Below are 21,652 nucleotides of genomic sequence, written 5' to 3'. Positions count from 1 at the left end.
ACAGTAGTTTTAATTGTAAATACATAGACTTGTTATGTAACTTCTGTATTTGTACTTATGCTTAATAATATGCAGTTTTATGACACAATTTAGAAGAGTGGATTGTATAAAGATTGTATAAAACATTATGGTAGACGTGACATGGTGTCGCAGGTATTTTAATACTGGTATTATTTCTTTGTATTCTAATTTTTATTCAAATGTCTTTATTTCATTCTGCTGTTTTGTTGAGGCAGAGATGGCAGAGACCAATTCTGCCATCTCTGGTCACTGATCCCAATTCCACTCTCTGTGAAACTTAATTCCACTGTGTTCTTTTTCACTGTATATTGTACATTCAGAGTACGTCCTTTAGAATTCCTTATAGAGATCAAGACATTCACACATTACATTCTCAATGTGGGTAAAAAAAGAGGCGTAAAATACTTAGTGAGATATATTTATTAGTTGTAAAAATACATACTGGCAATTACACAAAACAAAGAGAGTTGTATAAACCATATACTGTCACTTCCTTCTCCTTTTCACAATGCAATCAGTCACCACAATTGCTTCAAGTCGCCGGACTCTTCACAGACCAGAACTAAGGTCTCAGAAGTCCATCTAACTGATGTTATATGCAGAAACAAAACAGCTAACTGGGGGTTAAAAAAAGGCAGCAGAGGTCATAGGAGTCAGAGACAGTATTAGGAGGAAATAGCCATTCAGCCATGATCCCAAGACAGTTAGGGTCCCGTAGCTACTCAGTGGCCTGTTGTTCAGAACAATTACGTCCACATGCAACAGGTGCCTTTACAAACTGAGCACAGATTCGGGAAAGAAACATAATCAAGCGAGACATTTCTGTACTAAACTTGTTCAGTACTTCACTATGACTCTATCACTGGTAAATGTCAATCAGAGTAACAACACAAGTCTCGTTTCACAAGTCAGGTTACGTGTAAACAATTTTTTCAGAAGTCTATGAGTGTCAGCTCTATTTTTCTATAATATTTCATATCAGCAATGCAGCATAAAGATAATTTTACCCTCGGTCAACACTTAAGATGAGAGGTTATCAACTAAGTGGCACTTGCTAGCTGGTTTGCTATTTCATAAACATCACATTAGAGATAACACGATTTGCACGTTTGTTGCATTGAAGCTGCAGTAAATTACAGGAATACGACTGACTGACTTGCACACCGACCAAGGTGCTCCGTGTTACGCAGCAAAGACATTTTAAGGTCCAATAACTTGACAGTGGTGGAGGTTACACACATGCATGTGTAATATTAGTGTCAGGGTATACGGGGGTTTTACAAGTGTTCAAAATTCTTGGTATTTCAAAATATAGACAAAAATAACACTTTAGAATACACCAAATTTTAAAACAGTCTTTTCACAACGCTCTCCAAACCCATCGCTTTTAGAGACCAGTGTGGTCTTTAGGGGAGTCCTACTAAATATAACAGCATCTATTCTATAAACACAATAGGCAGGTGGCAACGTAGAGCTCGGATAAATTAAGGACAGTGTGCGCTTTGACCATTGCTATTTTAAAAAAGGTGCTAGAACGAGCAATAAGGTGCATTTGGGATGTTAGACATGCGGTATCCAATGACTTTTTTTTTTTTAAACTTGTTCTATGACCTAATTTACAAGGTAAAGCTACAATGTAAACTAAATAGAAGAGGTTGGTTCTGGGAATGTTGTGGGTTTAAGTGTGAAGGTTGAGGGTTGGATCAGGTGCATCTAGCCCTCCCTCGCCATGACCCTCTGCTCAGCCAGTGAACTGTGGATGATGCTGCTGATGGACTCCACGCCCTCTCCTTCCAGGAAGCTGCGGTGATCCCCTTCAATGACATGGACCGAAACATTGCCGTCACACACCTGGATGGAGACAAAGGCAAAGTAGAAAGATCACAGATTTACCACAAACAGGTAAAATGCCAACACTTTACTCATCTTGTGGGTGACTCAACTATAAGAACAGTGACTCATATGCACACAGTGCTTCTGTAAATAGCTCTACCAGCTCAGTGTTTGGGGGAATTGGTGGTTCACACTGACATGTGGAGAGGAGGAGCTGCCACTCTGATTAGTGGATGAGTCACTCTTCCTCGTAAGACACAGTCACACAGCTGAACAGTAAAATGTGAGGTGGTGGCACACTTAAAGAGGATGTGCTACAGGCTAATGTGCAGTAACAAGGAACTGAGCATTTGAGTGAGATGTAGTTGAATATTACAGGCAGTTTATGTATTAACAAACTAGAGATGCTTATAGGCAATTCATTCAGACAGAAGTCTTCATCCCGATTACATGAATTAAGTTTTTTCTTAGGTCTCTTCATTAGACACATTGGCAACTGTGTGCCGGTGCATGTTACCTCGCCAAGTTTGTAGTCAGCTCCCAGGTTTTGTTCATATTCACTGTTGGTTTTGGCACGCATTAATGTCACATTGCCACGGTATTTCGTCGCGGGCACATAACAATCGGCTGCCTTAAGCTTGTAGTAGAAGGTCGTGGCTGCAAAGTGCAGAGAGTCTCGGCTGATGTTCTTGTGGCTGGACGTGATCAAGTCCACCGCCATGTTGACACGGGCCTCCAGGTCCGACAGCGGGAGAAGAGTCTCCAGAAGCTGCAGAATATCAAAGGGAAAAATTAATTAATTTGTTTAAGCAATATATACTGTATATATAGTAAAAGACCACAGAACCGGTTGTGAACAAGGACAAACCGCATGAGGGTTACACATGATGTAACACACCTATAGTGAGACTATATTACAAGGACAGCGACGCTCTAATATCAATGAGGGGAACAAATGTCAATCATATTGCGTTTTAACAGCATCTTTGTGGTGTGTGTGTGTGTGTGTGTGTGTGTGTGTGTGTGTGTTCCAGGTATTACTCATGTTGTGGGGACCTAAATCTGTTTACACAGTCACATTATGGGGACTTGACTTGTCTTACTTATGGAGACAAAAAGCAAGTCTCCATAATGTAAATCACATTGTATGGTCAGGATCAGGTTAAGTTAAGGTTACGTTTAGGGTAAGTATCCAGGAAATAAATGTAACGTCCTCTAAAGACTTGGAAACTGGACTGAGTGTGCGCAGGTGAATCAATTTTTGATTCAAAACTATCTTTGTGGGGACATTTTGGATGGCCCTTACAACTTTTAAGACAGGTTGGGGTTGGACATTAACTGGTCATTGTTAAGGTTAGGGATAAAACCTTTTTTAAAGAAGAATAACTGCACAGACCTGTGTGTCTCTTGGTGTGTACATCTGTCACACACTACATACCTTGTTGTACTCGATGCCAGTGAACTGCTGGATGAAGGCACACAGAGCTTCAGTCTCGGCTTCGGACTCTTTCCCAGGTGTCAGCTTAGCTCTGTAACTCTAGAAACAATAAAGAGTCAATGTGAATTTATCAATTGAAGCTCTTTTTTATATTTCATACAGTGATGTTCCCAGACAAATTAGAAAAATATAATATTTGACTTCATTAGTGCAAGTGAGCTTTTTGCTCTAACCTGTGTGTATGCTGCCACATAGGAGTGCGATCCATCGAACAGGAAGAGATACTCCACGGACTGATTGTGGTTCTGCAGCTGAGAGCACATTTCAAATGCCACACACGCGCCAAAGGAGTAGCCAGCGATTCGGTACGGCCCTTCTGGCTGAACTTGTCTGATACAGGTCACATAGTAGGCTGCCAGGGACTGAATGCTGTCCAGAGGAGCAGCTGGAATAGAGAAAGACGATTCACTAAGATGGTTGTAATATATGCAACACACTGGTTGTCGTTTCCATTTCTTTTGGCCATACATGAGCTGTGAACGTAGTATACCTTTTGTGCATTGTAAACCATAGCAAGGCACGGGGAGCTTGGAGGTGAGCGTATTAAAGGCGGTAATGGAGCCTTCGATCGGATGGACGAGGAACAGGGGTTTCTCTTTGCTCTGAACCTTGTTGAGCGGCGTCACCGTGGGACCATCAGGGTTTACCAACAGCTGGGTTAGATCAGACTCGAGCAGGGAGCGAATGCTATCCTGCTTAGCTGGACCTTGTTTAGATTCTGAGTAGTAGAAATGAAAACACACAAAACATCTGTGTTGAATGGAAATGCAGCATTTAAAATGTCAACCAGGGTTAATGCAGCTCAAAGTACACTGCACCTTTTAATATTTTTCTTAAGTGTTTTAATGTCCTTTGATGGGAATTACACACATCTTTTGAACCTCGTCAAAGAAGATTTCTATCTATTGATGAGAAAGGAATTTAACGCTCATAAATATACCCTTTGTTCCTCCTGGCTTGCAATTGGCCAGCTCTCGCAGCTTGTTGATGGTGAGCTGGCGAATCTCCCTCATGGCCATGACGATGTCGTAGTCACGCTCCAGAGTCTGGCGAACCTCCACACCCATCAGGGAGTCCAGGCCTAGATCAGCCAGTGATGCATCTGCGTTCAGGCTGTTCACATCCCGTACACCTAAATCACAATGACAGTTATTTGTGTCAGATTAGACATTATAAGTATATTTTTGGTGGGAAGGATTTCAATCAGCTTAGCTCTTACCCAGAATGTGAGCCACCGCATCCACCAGGTCCCTCTGGTTTCCTGCCTCGCTCTTCACCACCAGCCTCTCTGCCAGTACAAAACTAGACATCACTGGCTGATGCTGGCACAGGAAGCGGTCCAGCACCTCCATGCAGGACGCGATACGCTGTGGCAGGGTGCCACCGATCACTGTGTCGTTGCCACCCATGGTCTCCAGAATCACCCCTACATCACCGATGGCACCCCACTGAACTGCCAGACCAGGAAGACCATCGTAACGGCGCTTTTCACACACACGTTCCATTGCGGAGTTGGCATAACCGTAGTTGCTTTGCCCGGCGTTGCCGCGCCCGCAGCTGACTGAGGAGAAGGCTACGAAATACCTGAGGTCTGGACACAACTTTCTTGTCATCCTGGAGAGGAAATGGGGAAAAAGGGAGTGCATCAAGATCAAGAAAGAAGTCAATAGTATTCATAAGTTATCTGATTTACCAGGATTTACTCAGAAGGTTAAAGGGAGGGCCTTACCTGTCCAAGTTTACGGTGCCATCATATTTTGGTTTGTTGACATCAAGGAAGTGCTGAGAGGTCAGATTCTCCAACATGCCATCTTTCAACACCTGAGAAAGACACAGCAAACAATATGGGTTTATACAAAGTGGAATAAACTGGGAGGCAGTTTATTCAAGCAGCAACAGCAACAAGTTCAGTTTTAAAAATAGAGTGTAAGACAACTGATTTTGAGTTTGCTCGGTGTGTTACCATGGCTAAGTGGAAGACACCGCCAACAGGTCCTAGTGCAGCAGCTTCTGCGATGAGTTTCTCGGTTCCAGCCAGCGTGGTGACATCGTTGGTCGACACCAGCACCTCCACATCTTGACTCTGCCATTCACGTACACGCTTTGCCTGGTATCCTATGAACAGATAGAAAAGAATTGTGAAAAAATAATTGTATTATTTATGGTTTAGATTCAGGTTTGTATTATGGACTTTGTAACCATATCAAATCAGTGTTCATATATCGTTATGCATTACCATTCCTGATGCCTGATCTGGATGTCAGCACCAATTTGTGGGCTCCTCTCTCAATCAGCCACTGTGCGAGCTCCAGACCAAAGCCCCCGAGTCCACCAGTGATGATGTACGAGTGGGAGGGGACACAGAAAGTGCGGCAGATAGCTGGGAGAGACAAAGGGGAAGCAGCTTGGACTTCTGCACCGCTTTCCTCTTGACGCACCTGTGCAAGAGGAAAGGAAGTATTTATTAATAGATCGTATCCATTTGGAACAGCCCGATGCATCACACTAACATCAAAGGTTCTGAGGATTGTAGATGACACTAACCTGCAGGAGGACCTTGCCAATGTGTTTGCCCTGAGCCATGTATCTGAATGCTGCCTCCACCTGGTCCCTCTCGAACACTGTGGTCTTTAGAGGCTGAACTACACCACCCGTAATGCCTTCCTTCAGGTGCTGGGACACTTCCTCCCACTCCTGGTTCCCCTCTTCAAAGAGAGCATCCAGCAGAATGCCGTGGAAAGCTACATTCTTCAGGAAAAGAGCCATACCTTGAGAAATCACAGGGTTACGGTTAGAGTTAGGCACTGTTAAAACTAACCACCAGTTATCACCAGGAAATACAAATAAAAGAAAGGTTGTGTCTCAAATGTGAGCAGTCACTGACACCCATGAGCTAAGTGTGTGTAATCCCGAGGCTTCAAACTAACCCAGTGGAGAGTTGTTGGACAAATCGTATTTGCCGATCTCCAGGAATCGTCCGTGACGGGCGAGGCAGCGGACGCTCGCCTGCAGCTTCTCCTCAGCGAGAGAGTTCAGCACCACATTCACACCTGAGGAACACATGCAACAGAAAACACCATGTTTGACACAGTCAGTGCCTTTTTGTATATTTTTGTAAGTCTGAGAACGTAAACGAGTGTTCGTTTGTGATTGTGAAATTACACGAAGTCAACCACACCAAGTTAGTACAGTGAATGATGCTGACCTTTGCCCTGTGTGTGGAGCAGGATGTGCTGTTCGAAGGAAATGTCTCTGGAGTTGGCGAAGGACTCAGCTGAGAGCTGAGGGAACCGCTCCTTCAGGTAAGCCCGCTTCTCTGCTGAGCCTAGTGACAACACACATCCATGAGATTTCATCAACATAAATACGACTCATAACTGATTAAAATACATTTAACGACAACATGTTCCAGAGTTTTAATGAATTATGAGGCCAAAGTTGAGTACTAACCGACTGTGGTGAAGACTTTGCATTTCTTGCTGAGCGCTATCGCGATGGCAGCCTGGCCGACGCCCCCTGAGCCTGAGTGAATGAGAACACTTTCTCCCTGACGGAGTCTCCCACGCACCACCAGAGAGTAGTAGGCAGTAGCATAGACCACTGGCACGGAGGCAGCCTGCTCCAGTGTCCTGCAAATACAAACAGGTGCAAGATAAAGCATGGGAACAGTTAAAGCATGTAGTGAAAAAACAACCAGTCTAAGAAGTGTGTCATAAAATAACTCAATTATATGGTGTTTTTCAGGCAAAGACAAAACCCAAGCCATAAATTGATAGTATTTATTTAACATTACAACAATACTATAGAAATAGAGGATTTTATGTGACATTAACACTTTAACAAACTACTTTTATTCTATTACTCGTTATGAAGTTTATTTGTAGTGAAGCATTAGATGGTTTGAATTCTTCTCTCTGCTTCAATTTGAACTTTCCTCTAGTTACATCACAAGTTAAGCCTGTGACCGTCCTATTAAAGTAACATATCAGTCCAGGAACTATTCCAGGAACAGCATTTGACAACCATCCAACTTTAGTTATGCTTTAATTATGCCATAGGTCACGCTTGGTGACTCTCCATAGTCTTGTCTTCATTAACTGATTAATTTACCCTAAACTTAACCTTAACATCTACTAAAAATGTATGTGACATATTTAGAAATGTGACACTGACCAACTGGATGGAACATCCCAGAGAAACCGACTGTCAGCATCCACACTTGTGGCTAGACCTTTAGCGGGTAGCAGCCCCATCACACGTTGACCACTGGGCTCTCTCCCTGAAAACTCCATGCCCAGCATGCAGTGCTGCAGAGCTAGGTCACCTGTAACATGAACAACAAACAACAGGAATTTAAGAGACTGTGGGAAACTTGATTATTGGGTTTATTTTGTGTAGGGTTCTCTATACACACACCTGGAATAGCATCTGGTGGCAGTTTGCCGGTGGCAAGCATAATATCTCTGAAGTTGAGTGAGCTGTAGTATACCGAACAGTGCTGCACTGTAGAGTTGTTGGCTACAGATGGAGAACGCGGGGAGGTAATCCATCGCAGTGAGGACAGGTCACCACGAGTCAACACATTGACATAGGCGTGCGACGTCAACTCTTCATTTTGATCTGGAGATCACAAAACGCACACAAACAAATCAATGGCAACACTCAGTCACAATAGAGATGTTATTGAACGACTGCTCATAACATTGATTTTTTTTTTACTGTGGCTGAGGCAGGCCCATAAAAAAACACACAAATGTAGTACAGTCTCACAAAAGTAACCTATAGACAAAACAACTATGATTCTTACAAACAACTATATCAAAACCAAAGCACAAGTAATATTCTGTTACCACGAGTGATGAGCTGGTGCCTGAAGACACCCCAGTGTCCATCTCTGAACACGTTCATAACCAGGTCTCCTTCTAGCACCGACTGCATTGACTTATGAGCCGGCTCAAGGCTCGGTGCTTCTGAGGACTCGTCCAGATTGGACACAAATGCACAGCTGTGACATGGTGGCAGGAAACCAGAAAAAGACAACACTCATTATAACAGATGTAAAACATACAAAAATCCAGTTTAGTTTAGTTTCTTTTGTAATTTGACAGCAGTATATTTGATCATGTGTCCTACCGTATTAGGTGTCCACCTGGCTCCTGCCGCAGGCAGTTAATCATTCCCACAATTCCACAGTTGGCTTGAGAAGCAGTCAACCACACTGGAGAGTCTGATGATTCCTGCATCTTCATCTGCCAGACACAATCATTGTTATTATTCTGTAAATGATGACTGAACTCGCATGTAAAACATAGAGAGGACATGGGGCCCACCTTGAGTGTTTCCACCCACTCGTAGTCAGTGCTGTCCACGGACAGGAAAGTGGGCTGTTTGCCGGGACATTGACAGCGACACAGAAAGAGGACCGAGCCATAAAAGGACTTCCTGACAGCCACCAGACTGAGGGAGAGCTCAGAGAAGACCTTTTCCCACTCCGCCTTAAGAGAAGAGGAAGATAACATAAGCAAAACAGCCAGCATCTCCTGCAACACGTTATTGAAAATGAGAAATGATATCTTTGAGTTTTCAGCTTCAATGGTGTAAAAAATTTTTTTAGCCAGCTTTATCTATAGCGATACCTATAAGAGGCAAAAAAGGATTAAGAGTATTTATAGTCATCTTTCACTGATCAGATCACTGTCTCCACAGACCTGTGTAAGTAGTCCTTGCTGGCTGTTGCTCTGAGCCGTGCTGCAGAGGAAAGACACCGTTTCACTCAGAGTCTCTCCCTTCAGCAGCGTGTGGATAAGCACAAATCCTCCCTGTTTGGCTCCAGAAGATAGATTTTCCACCAGCTGTACAGGATCCATCCTTAGAGGGGCCCAGGCATGATTACATATGACTAGGTCTGCTCCTCTCGCCATACCTCCAGGAGCTGCGCACTTTAGAGTATCCCACTGAGCTGAAGTGATTGCCAGCTCGTCAAGTGTGGCCTGGTGAGGAGTCAGGAGATCTAAGTTGGTTGCTGTGGCCGTGTAGTCCACGTGCAGCATGGGCTGTACGTTAAGGAGTGGTACCACACGAGAGAAGAGCTGGCCATCATTGGAAAGAGCCTGGCAGGGGTTGGAGAGGTAGAGCTTGTTGAGACTAAAGCTTAACTATGAATGAGGACATACACTTTTCTTCTAGCTTTCACTCTTACCTCCAAGACTTTAATCTTTCCGGGTGTGCTGTTTTCCATTGCAATGTCCAGGCAGTGTCTGAGGGCCTGGTCGTCCAGCAGGCCCCACAGCAAGCTGTCCTGCAGCAGACATGCCCTCTCCTTTTCCACTAACTGTTCCAGTTCAGAGTTAAGATTACCATTCAGCTCCAGGCCACAGAGCAGGGACAGCAGCCTCACCAGGCTGGGCTCGGAGGGCTCCTGAATGGGAATTGAGTTGTTCGATTCCCCTTGTAGCCCAGGGATGGCGAGCTTGATGCCATGAGGGGCCAACTTTTGCTGCAGTCTGTGAATGAAACCTGTGAGGAGGGAGTGGAAAGAGGTATTTGTAGAAGTTTTAGAGAGCAACTTACAAATTATTATTATTACTGCAATGAAAAAAAGAAGCAGTAATTAGCACAAAGGGTTTGATCTAATTACCTTTGCAGAGCCTGAGGTGCTCCACAAGTTTCTCATTGGCAGTCAAGCAATCTGTCTCCACATAGGGAACAAACACAAATTCCTCCAGAGTGGGGGGACTCTGCTGATGCTGCCGACGTGGGGCAACGGTGGCGTGCAGACCACAGATCTGGACTCCACCCGCGACAATGTTGTCAAGGCAACGGTCCACATGGACATCCACAGCTACAGAAATGAAAAGGGAGCAAAGTTTAGTCTGGACTTCAACATACACAGAACATAAATGTGCTTATAATAAATAGCTGCATAGCACACCTTGCTTTTCCTCCACATACTCGCAGATCTTCTCCACATGAATTGCTGGATCGATGCACACCGAGCGGATTCTGGTCGGCAAACGCAGACTGCGACCCGACAGGCCAACCACGATCATCTGCAGCATGGTGTCCAGGAAAGTCACCCAGTTTCCTGTCCACTGCAGCTTCCCACTGTCACCTGGAAATAGTCACATGACAATAAGCAGGAGCATTGTGTAGCACCAGATCACTACTAAAAGCTGGGAGATGAATATTGATTGGAAAATGCTACTTTAAACATAAACAATCACTGATACCTGCATTGTTGGACTCAAGAATCCCTTGGAAGGTTTTCCCATAGTCATAGCCGCGCAGTCGCAGCTCTTTGTAGATATCGTGTGTTGTAAGCTTCATTTTGGGGTCACTGTCGTTGGAAACTTGCTGACCTATCTGGCTATGGAAGGAATCCAGGGCTGCATCCTCAAGAAGGCTCACCTTACCTGAAAAACACACATGGGATACACTGTGACGCTGTCTTTATCATATGATAGTTTAACCTTAATTAAAAAGGAATAATATCTTCCTTCAATAAAGCCAACACAGGACTTGCTTTCACCAGAGTTATACAGATCTCTTACTATCATTTTTCTTTTCTTTTGCTCTCGGTGTTTGCTTCCTGACTGGACTTTATTTCATGATTCATTCATTGCACTCCTACCACATGATCCTTTTCTGTAAGTTAACAAACTGCAGCAGACTCAAGGAGAAATTGTCCGTGCTAGCAGAAGTACTGCAATAAAATGCTTGTACCTTAAAATATACTAAATAAAAAAAAACCCTCTGCTTCCTATTTGAAAAACTACACACAACACAAAGAAAAAAAACACCTACCACTGACAGACAGGTTTCCATTCTCAGAAACCTCAAACCTGTTGGTTGCAGGCATGAGATGCACTTCCAACTGGACTGAGCCTAAGAAGTGCAGAAAGACAAAAAAGAAACCAAAGACACCGTGGGAGAAACAGATAAAAGTTGATCGATCGGTTCATCTATATCATCACTTTCTTAACTTCCTAACCTCTGCTGCCCTGCTCTCACCTGTCTTTGGCAGAATCGTGGCTCTGTGGATGGTGACGTCCTCAAAGGTGACAGGAGTGTTTTCCATGACAGCTCCAAGACTTCTCACAAACGTCCGCCAGGCCAAGAACAGATAACCCGTTGCCGGGTAGAGGACGCGCCCGTCAATGCAGTGTCCAATCAGGTAATAGTCTGGAGACTCTGGGTTTATGTCTGTGGTTGGTTAAAGAGGTGGCCAAATGAAATGAAAAATAGGCACTCAAGAAGATGACTGCAGCTTAGTAATCCAGATAGTATTATTTACCGATGTTGTAGACAGTGGCAGAACTGGATCCTCCTGAGCCAGAGGGAAAATCCTCAACCTTGGGGACATCCCAGGTCTGGGCATGATCCCAGCAGACCAAAGGGGAGATCAAAGGAGTACCAACAGGCACTGGGTACGTAACAGCTGGACTGAGAGCGTTTATATCCATGTTGATGCTAAAAGGGTGCATCAGAAATGATGAGTGCTCACAAACCTTCAAACACTGCTCAACAGGCTTCCCTGCAAAGCCCGTTTAGGGTAACCTACATTAATGCATGAAAAGTGACTGAATACAGACAGATTGCGGTGTCTACTGACCCATTCATGTAGATTTTGCCGATGTTGGAGAGGCAGAACTCAAGGTTGTTGGCAATGCCTACTTTCATCAAAGGTAGGATGGCACACGTAGACTTCAGGCTGCGCTTCAGGACGGACTGTGCAAAAGAAAATTCATAGGTTAATTCCAGAACATTCTAAAACCATAGTAGCCCAGCATTTGGTTCTTGGTTTTAGGCATTCATACAAGCAAATTGATTAATTATTTGTTTATACATATTGAGTGTGTACCTGCAGCAGAGCGTTGGGTGCTATCTCCACCACCACGGCGTTTTCTGGAACTTGGCTGAGACCTTCCTTAAACAGCACAGGGCTCACCAGGTTGTTGACATGGTACTCAGCTGAGCTGTACTGAGCCAGAGGAGAGGCCCACTGAGCCTCAGGGATGCTGGTGCTCACCCAGCGGGGTGAACGCTGTTGAGGTTTCAGAATCACCTGTACACAAGATGGCACTTTGTTGATTTGGGCACTTCAAATGCATGCATAGAGCACCATAGTAATAATGACGATAATGAACAAAACTCTCAAGACAGGACACATTTATGTATGGCATAAAACAATAATACATGAAACAGTGGATTTCATTATTTATTAACCAAATAGTCGTGAGAATGCAGTCCTTCTGTAACAACAGGTGAAACAGCTTCAGATGAAACACAGCAGAGTTATGCACCTTCTTTAGAGCAGCTAGAAGGGTAGGAGCGATTGACGCCATGTAGTAGGAGTGGAATGCGACACCAGAAGTGCGCACCTCTCTTGCAAATACTCCCTGTTCTTTCAACTCGGACACAAATGCACGTATGTCTTCCTGGAAAGACACAAACAACACATAACACAACTGTCAAAACACATTACTCTGCAAAGGACATAGATGACTTATTTACAATAAGTGCGAGAGAAGGTCTGACCTGAGGACCAGAGATGGTGACAGTACTCTCAGCATTGTGGCAAGCAGGAACGACTCCCTGAGGACACTTGACCAAACACTCCTCCCAGGTCAGACCTGGAAAACAGATAACAAGGAAAATGCTGAGATTTCTAGTAAATAAATAGATTAATAATGTTCAAAAGAATCACTGCACTCTCTCTTTCTTACCGACAGCAGCCATGCCTCCTGGAGGAAGGCTGGCCTCCTTGATGCAGCGGCCTCTCCAGTAAGCGGCCAGGACAGCCTCAGTCTGGCTGAGCGAGCCGTCAGCGTAGCTACAGGCCAGCTCTCCCACCGAGTGTCCTATGATGCCATCAGGCTGCAGACCCAACTTGTTGAGGACGTCAATCAGAGCAATCTATAACAAGGTAAACCAGAGAACATAAATTGATTTACTTTAAAATGCTTGTGTTTAATCTGCTGATAATAAATGGATGCACAGCTACTCTATTCAATCACAGAGCTGTAAATGACACCTATTTGCCCCGTGTTATTATACAGTATACCAGGGTTCCCACATGTTTCCACTCTACCTGTATGGCAGCGATGCCGACGAAGGCATGAACAGTCTCTTCAAAAGTGGCATCATCAGCCTCCATGAGGAGACGAGACACAACCAGGCCAGTGTCCTTCAGGGCCATGTCCGACCGCAGGATGGATTCTCTAAAGATGTCCAGCTGCATGAGACTGCGGCCCATACCGGCCCACTGTGCTCCCATACCTGTTCATACAAGGAGGACATTTGAATTTAACATCAATTCAACATCATCAGAGACGTTTGACACCTGTGGTCACATTTTGAAAGCTACCCATGACTTAAATAATTATGGGTCAGACATTTCAGTTATAATTTATATAACCATTGTTGACAAAAACTGATCATTGGCTTCGACCAACCTCACAATCAAATCAAATTTAAAAACATCTTTAAGTAAATTTTTTTAACCAAGTACAGTAGAGTGCTTCATCATACAATAACCTTAATCCTGAATTACAATGTTATGATTCACGTGTTTGATGACTCACCTGTACAGACATACCAGAGAGGCCTGGTTGCTGCCTGCACCGGCTGCACTTCCATGACATCATTCTGAGAGCCAATCAGCGTGAAGCCTCGGTAGGGCATGCTGGAAGTGGGAGCTCCAGAGATCTCATTCAGCAAAGACAAGAAGCTGTCATCCGATGCGTGTTCCCGCCCCTTTGAGAGCATTGTCTTTACTGCAGCCTCTGTGCGACCACAGTTATTCAGCAACCTGGGAATCTTTCTGGGTGGAGCTGCTGCATTGGCTTGTTTCTCAACGGGACGAAGAATCACGTGAACATTCGAGCCACCGAATCCAAATGAGTTGACCCCTACGATGCCGCCTCGGACAGGAATAGGCCTGTCAACAACTTGAACACGACCGTCAGTGAGTGCTGGAATGTCAGGGTTAGGACTGTTGAAGTGCAGGTTGGGAGCCCAGACTCCTCGCTCCAAAGAAAGCAACACCTATTTGAGGGACATAAAACAGCCAAATTAAAAAGGAACCATTTCAGATTCATGCACCAAGCAAACAGTCACAAAAGAAGTGGAACAAGTGTTTGTGTGAAAAGAGGTGCAGCAGCAATGAATGCTATAAAACAAATATGCAGTAAGAGTTGAATGAAAGACAATTACTCACTTTTGTAAGGGCTGCCAGGCCTGATGCTGGTTCAGGGTGGCCCATGTTGGATTTGGTGGAGCCAATAAGCAGAGGCTCTCGTTTTGACTGACAGAACACACCAACAATGCCATTCACTTCCTGTGGGTCCCCAACCTGCATGTAGAGTCAAGATCACATAGAGGTAAGAAATTCCCCATGACTGAAAGTTTCATTTCTTGTCCCGTGATACAGAGACAAGCAGTGGATGACCTTTCAAATGTAATTTTAAAATAGAGAATGTGCTCTGACCTTTGTTCCCGTGCCGTGGGCTTCGACGTACTCAACCTGTTCAGGAGTTATATTTGCCTCCTGGTAGAGGGAGCAAACCAGCCTCCGCTGCATCTCACCGGAAGGAAATGTTACACCTAAAAGGAACAAGGAGTAAGAAAGGACAAGAACGCCATATCATAACTGCTGGGTAGCTGTTATTCTGCTATTACATTCACGTCAAAGACCGAGGCTCACCTTGCTCTTTGAATCCATCTGTGTTGTTGCCCGCATTCACCACTGTGGCATAGATTCTTTTAGCGGCCGATCGTTTGGTCAACAGCACTGCCACTGCTGCCTCTGAACGACAGTATCCATTACCTGGCCAACAAAACATTACAAAATAAACATAATGTTGCTGTACATGGCTGCCAACTTCAACTACAAAGCCACAAGATCTTCTATTACCTGATGAATCAAAAGACTTGCAGGTTCCCTCCGGACTGAGCATGCCCAGTTTCATGAACTGCACTGAGGTGTTTGGCTTGAGCAGCAAATTAACTCCCCCCACAAGGGCAGCATCACACTGGCCCTGGCGTATAGCGTGGAATGCGTTCTCTAAAGCCAGCAAGCCGGAGGAGCAGGCTGTGTCGATGGCAGTGCTGGGACCTGAAGGAAGAAAAGAGGAAACCATAAATAAGACCACCAAAACTCACTGAAAAACTCACTTCATCAAACAGATGTGTCTTCTTACCGTTAAAGTCAAAGAAGTACGATAGTCTGTTGGCCAACATGGCGCGTTGGCAGCCTGTCATGCTGTAACCCAGCAGCTCCTCTGGATCTCTACTAAAGGCCTCACCAGCCTCTGAACCACTCACCCCAATGTAAACGCCCGTCTTGCTGCCACGTAGGGAGGCCGGATTCAGTCCTGCACAGCAGAATTGTACTGCTGTTAAACCAGTATCTCAGCATTTCATCATATACCTTTTGTCTCCGAGAATGAGTTTGGTTAAAACTTTAGTTGATAAAAATGGTTTTCTGGTTCAAATAGATATTCAGTTGAAAGATCCGACATCAATGCATACAATCCTCAGAATGATGTTATAACACAGTCACCACATTTATGTACCTAATCTGGGATCACATTTTAAAGTGAACATTAATATTTTTAATGATGCACCAGGTGAAAAACACAGAATGCAGTTGACACCGACTCCTCACCTCCATCTACAATAGCTTCATAGGCAATCTCCAGCATGAGACGGAGCTGTGGGTCCATAGTGTTGGCTTGTTTTGGATGGACTCCAAAGAAGGCTGCGTCAAAGTGGCTGATGTCTTTCAGTTTACCGTTCCTCTTTGGAAGACCGTATAAACCTTAAAAAAGGATTCAAGGTAGTATTTCACAAACAGTCCACAGGACTAGGCTAACCATGAACAAGCCAACAAATCCAGCTGTATATGGGGTCTCACCTGGTGTCCACCGCCGATCATCCTCTGTCACCATGTCTACGCCATTGATAAGGTTTTCCCAGAATTCCTCCAGATTGTTGGACTCAGGCAAACGGCCTGATATGCCTGCTACAACTATCTCATCCATGCTGATTCACTGTGAACAGAGTATGAGGGAGGTACAGTATCTCAGTAATATGTAGAGGTATACAATTTTATATACATTGTGATGAACATAATGAGCACTGCTGGATACATATACAGCTGGATGACTTTAGTATATGTTACAGTTATTTAATATAATCCAAACTAAACTATTTCTCATACTAAATGTTTTAATTTGCACCTGAGTTATATGTGGGTTAAGACATTTTTAAAGACACAATTTGAATATTTCCGTGTACGCGAGTCAGCTGATTCACAGGAGGATACCGCCTGATAAAGTCACATTTCACCTGCACAACACCATATTGTGTATATAATGCAGTGAACTGCGAGCAAAATATGTAGAACCATCAAAAGCAAACAACCAAATGTGTTTTGACAGATTTGTCATTGCGTTGACACTGAATGGTGACTGAGCACGCATGAATGAGCATTTACAGGAGACAAAGAAGTCTGCTTATATGTGTGTGTGCTTGGCCTTTGTTCCTTGTTTCTAGGCCAGGCCTTTTCGTGCCAACGGGACTGGAAATTTCAACCAATGAGCAAGCAGCTTAGAACAGAGTTACACTGTATCTCCTCGTCAGTTTAGGGCAGACGTCCAACCATCATCCTCCGACTCCTTCCTTTAAAAAGTATGTGTACATCAAAGGGTTCAGTTCACTTGCCGGCCCTTCCACTCACATGCTGTCTTCTGTAGCTAGGGAGATGAAATATCAACATTTCTTCAATTATTCATCCATCCAGCCAATCCCAGCTGACACTAGAGACTGAGAGACTCAATCCTTAAGATGCTAATGTATTGTTATCTTAACGGATAAAAACTTGTACCAAGCAAACGTGTAATACATGTGACAATGACAAACACAAAGATACAGTGGAGGGCCTCACTTTCTTCGTTTTCTCTTGCCAAGAGTGATAACAAACAGCTCAAGCAGCTCAAGGTGGCAGATTAGCATAAGCTCCGTTTGCTGGTAAGAAGACAGTGAATCAGCGTGCCAACACCACACACAGGATTTAACCAATACAGCAATTACATTTTATAATTTCATTATCTGCTGCCTTTATGTCCACGGTGGTCTACAGTGGTGCACGCAGATGCTTTGCACACATGACTGCACATGTTAACAGAGCAACTGTTAAGTGCTTAACGTACACACAGTTGGCAAATTATTCGATACCCCTAGATAAAACTAGCAGTCTATGGCTGCCCAACTGCTGACCCAGATCACCCTGCACCTCACTGCGGGCATTAGGCGACGTATTAGGAAACTATGAGCTGGCCAAGTCAACACACGAATAGAACAATTGCTTGTGACTCCATGACCACAGCTAGGTCCATCTTGGCCTCATGTGGTGCTGATCAGCAATCCACAACATGGACGACATCAGCCCAAACACAACAGCAGCACTGCACAAGAACAACAAGGCCCCCGCTTACCAAATAGCTTGTTGAAAAGAAAAGGTGCAAACACACTGGTGGCTCCTCATCCACTCATGGTGACATCAGAGGAATGCAATGTTGTTGAAATTGTGTCTTGCATAACATGGCTGTATGCGATTACATTCATTTTCTACCTGTTTCCATTCTTATTTATAATGTCTTAAAGGTCCACAGTGTCAAATGAATCAGACTTCATTTATGATTGTATTCATTTTTATTTTTTATTACTCTAGAATCAGGCTTTTATATTTATATCAGGAGCCGGGTCAAATCTTTGGACCACCATGTTTTTACAGTAGCCCTCAATGGACAAACTAAATATCTTTTTTGAATTTTCATGTTACCTGAAGGCTAGGTTCTTCAAGACATCTTCAGTGAGTGCTGCAACATGCAACTTCACCAATAAATAAATTGTACACACCGTACCTTTAATTGATTATGTTTTCAGATTGGTCTTGTTATTGAGCCTCTTTGACAAATGTGACCATTTTTGATGAACTCAAACAGGTTGAAGCCACAGTGCCTTGTGTTCCCAGTCACTAAAGTAGAGGAAATTTGAAATGCTTCTTTAATCTTACTTTTTAAATCTTAATTTCTTGGTAGGAATGGCCAGTTTAGTACCAGGATGACTAATGGCCTCAGTCACCTGCAGGTTATCATTCTTGACAAAGGCCTTTATTTATAGTGTTAATCATGGCTTAACATTTGGTATCTACCAGCTCATAATATGACATGACATGAAATACATAGCGCACACTTTTTTTCAAACACAGCTCCACATAAACACACCTGCAAGCGGATTAAGGCATTTTGAATTGAAGCAGTTAATTTAACAATGTACATTGAATTAAGGTGGCACCCTAATCTGACTAAGATGAGACATATGCAAGCTCACTGGGAGTTTGATAAATGACCCAGTGAAATATGGACAACACCATAGCCTCTGTAGCAACTCAGCCGATGTAACCTTGTGAGTGCCTGACTCATCGTAATTCCCATTGTGGTTGGAATGAAGGAGGGGCAAATGAAGACTGAAACAAGCCTTCTTAGCTCGTAGCTTCCTGGCTACATTTTTTAAACAGAAATTTGCTGAAATTGTAGAGTGAATTAGCGTAATATTCACTTACAACACGACTGAGTAAAACAATATAAATCAACGGTTAACATAGCAAGTTACATGTGATGGTAGCTATGTTGCATCCCTGTCATTATTGTCGTCACATACTGTATCTTTATTTAACCTCACAGGAAGACATTTTAAGAATCTACATTTTCACTGCAGATGTGAGGTTGTGTTGACGCTTTACCTTTAAGATTTTAGTTTCCCACAGTGCTGTTCTGGTGTGCATATTTATAGCTAAACGTTACATGTAATGCTATCAATGGCACAATGCTTATTATTATCATCTCAAAAAGGATTGTTTCATATATGTTGCACAATGTTTATTTCCGTCAACACAACAGTTCACGTGTAAGTCATGGCTAACGTAAGTTCAATTCAATTCAATTCAATTTTATTTGTATAACGCCAAATCATAACATACATTATCTCAAGGCACTGTACATAGACAACATCAAGGAGAGCAGAGAACCCCAACAGATCACACAATCAGCAAGCACTAGGCATCAGTGGAGAGAAAAAACTCCCTCCCAGGAACAAATCTCTGACAGAACCAGGCTCAGAGATGTGCAGTCATCTGCCTCGACCGGTTGAGGTGAAAGGATAAGGTAAGTGGCATTACTGGCCATGTAATTTTACACAGCTTATAAATACACTTTTGATTGACAGCGCTTTACGTTTATTTACTTTTCGAGTAAACTTGATCAAAAAAACACCAACTTGTCTTATTATCAATATTAGGGATTATTTGATTGTTCTCTTGTTTACTTTTCGTAATACATAAAGAAGACACAAAACAAATGAATGATTGTTTTTTTTTAAGAACAAATCTTCCTACTCAAATGACCCAATTTGTGATGCATCTATTATCGCATGGTGGCAGGAGGTTTGCGGAAGTGACTTCTTAAAGAGGCTTTTTTGAATGCATATTCAATCTGCTCCTACTGCTCCTGCTGCAGATCTCACATAAGTGGAATTTTCTGGGGTCTTTCAATGCATCTTGTTAGCTCAACATGATGTGAAGTAACCTGCATTACTTACACCAGCATTCATGCACTGCAGTTAAGAATATTAGATAAATAGTACCATTGAATATTCAAATACCACTTTTGCTAGGAAATGCCCATTCCTAGCAAAAATGGTATTTGAATACTGTACTTTTACCTGCATCTTAGTGTCTCTATCTCTATGCTATAAGATTAAGTTAGCATTCACTAATAAACCCCTTCCTGGCTGTTCCACTGTTGCCCTGTTGTAGCTTCAGTTATCATCTGAGAGCAATGAAGCAGAACTCTCCTGCTGAGTGTGGTGACTGGGCAAATACACATCAACATCAATATACTGTATCTTTGTAAGGATTTTTTAAGGATGTAATAGGTCATAGTAAATACTTTCAACATGCTATAACACATACTATTTGCACAATAAGATGAACTAATGTGGAATAAAAACCTTGAAAGTCACCAACCAATGTCGTTTATCTCCATCAAGAGGAACCAGGAACAGTAACAACTGTCACATGTAAAAGTGATGCGATGTGATGTGGTGCCTAATGCACGAGGTGACGTCGCAGATAAATAAACACAAAGAACATTTTAAAATGCTCAGTCATTCAGTCGAAAAATGACTTCTTCATATCATAAAGAACACTGTGACAAAACCGTCAGCTTTGAGTAACAGGTTTAACCGAAATTGCACAATAATGTCACAGTCAGAGAAGACGGGCACAACACTCACTTACCGGTTTTGTTCCCACGCTACGTGATTTCCCTGCTAAGTCACGACAGGTTGAAGTGAAAGCCACGTCTTTCTCCCTCGTTATTTCCGTTAAGCTAGGTTGCGACCGTACGCGGTGATGTTCCTCTTACTTGTACCGCAGGGGAAGGAAAAAAATAAGGGCAGCCTCTGTTCTCTCTGTCGTCTTTTGCGTTGACGTTAGCCCCGAGCTCCTGTGAACCAGTGTGTGTGTGTGTGTGTGTGTGTGTGTTTTCCTCCGATGAATTTAAATGTCTCACACTGTCTGGCCACGCCACATGGGCTGACGACTTGGACAGTCCAATGAGAAAAGAGGTAGGCCTTTTTGGAGACAGCCAGTGATGGAGTAATTCGTTGAACGCCCCCGTGTTGTCACACCAAGGAAGAAGAGAAAAAAAACCTTCACTGATGCGGTGAGTTTACCAGAGTTCAAATACAACGACACCCTCCTCACCTTCCTCCCCCTCCTCATCCTCACGAAACTGCACCAAAAAGTGTTATTTCTGCCTGAAAGGTGAAATAATGAAATACTTCCTGGTGAGCACGCTTTACGACAGATGGAACTACAGTTGACGCAAATGACGTGCTGGATTAATGGATTGGATGACAACGCGTTTATACAGATGGATAGATAGATAGATAGATAGATAGACAGACAGATAGACAGATAGATAGATAGATAGATAGATGCATTGGCTGGAAGAAGTGTGGCAAGGAAGGAAGGATGAAAGAAAGATACTCCACAACTGTACGGAGAATACAAGAAATAAGGGAAAAATCTGAATCCCAAGAACTCAAAATGTGCCATAATAAATCAAATCATCACAATACATGTTGTTAATTATCCACCACAATTTTCCTTTTATACTTTTTGTGTATATGTGTCCATTTTTGTGACATTAGTTGATTATTGTTTAATTATTC

The 21,652-nt window shown here is 43.3% G+C and overlaps 1 protein-coding gene across 1 annotated transcript; it reads right to left on the bottom strand.

The window, feature by feature from the left end:
- Nucleotides 1-423: 423 nt before the first annotated feature.
- fasn (fatty acid synthase) lies at nt 424-21,194 on the bottom strand. The gene is made up of 42 exons (XM_044013641.1): nt 20,715-21,194; nt 16,269-16,404; nt 16,020-16,172; nt 15,553-15,726; nt 15,267-15,467; nt 15,057-15,179; nt 14,841-14,956; nt 14,571-14,705; nt 13,936-14,398; nt 13,443-13,630; nt 13,078-13,267; nt 12,890-12,984; nt 12,655-12,789; nt 12,213-12,416; nt 11,964-12,079; nt 11,646-11,821; nt 11,363-11,554; nt 11,156-11,236; nt 10,582-10,764; nt 10,284-10,463; nt 9,990-10,193; nt 9,552-9,868; nt 9,061-9,462; nt 8,683-8,847; nt 8,486-8,601; nt 8,203-8,357; nt 7,769-7,972; nt 7,526-7,676; nt 6,803-6,981; nt 6,558-6,677; nt 6,280-6,402; nt 5,897-6,120; nt 5,589-5,790; nt 5,316-5,467; nt 5,082-5,173; nt 4,572-4,966; nt 4,293-4,484; nt 3,843-4,070; nt 3,526-3,737; nt 3,293-3,391; nt 2,372-2,623; nt 424-1,872 (listed from the first exon to the last, which is right to left on the bottom strand). The coding sequence occupies exons 2-42, from the start codon at nt 16,393-16,395 to the stop codon at nt 1,735-1,737; spliced, it is 7,554 nt and encodes a 2,517-aa protein (XP_043869576.1). The 5' UTR covers nt 16,396-16,404; nt 20,715-21,194; the 3' UTR covers nt 424-1,734.
- Nucleotides 21,195-21,652: the final 458 nt, after the last annotated feature.

The sequence above is a fragment of the Solea senegalensis genome, linkage group LG18, assembly GCF_019176455.1.
Source record: "Solea senegalensis isolate Sse05_10M linkage group LG18, IFAPA_SoseM_1, whole genome shotgun sequence".
NCBI classification, from domain to species: Eukaryota; Metazoa; Chordata; class Actinopteri; order Pleuronectiformes; family Soleidae; genus Solea; species Solea senegalensis.
The sequence above is the reverse complement of the archived record's forward strand: the minus strand, read 5'-3'. Positions and strand labels throughout refer to the sequence as shown.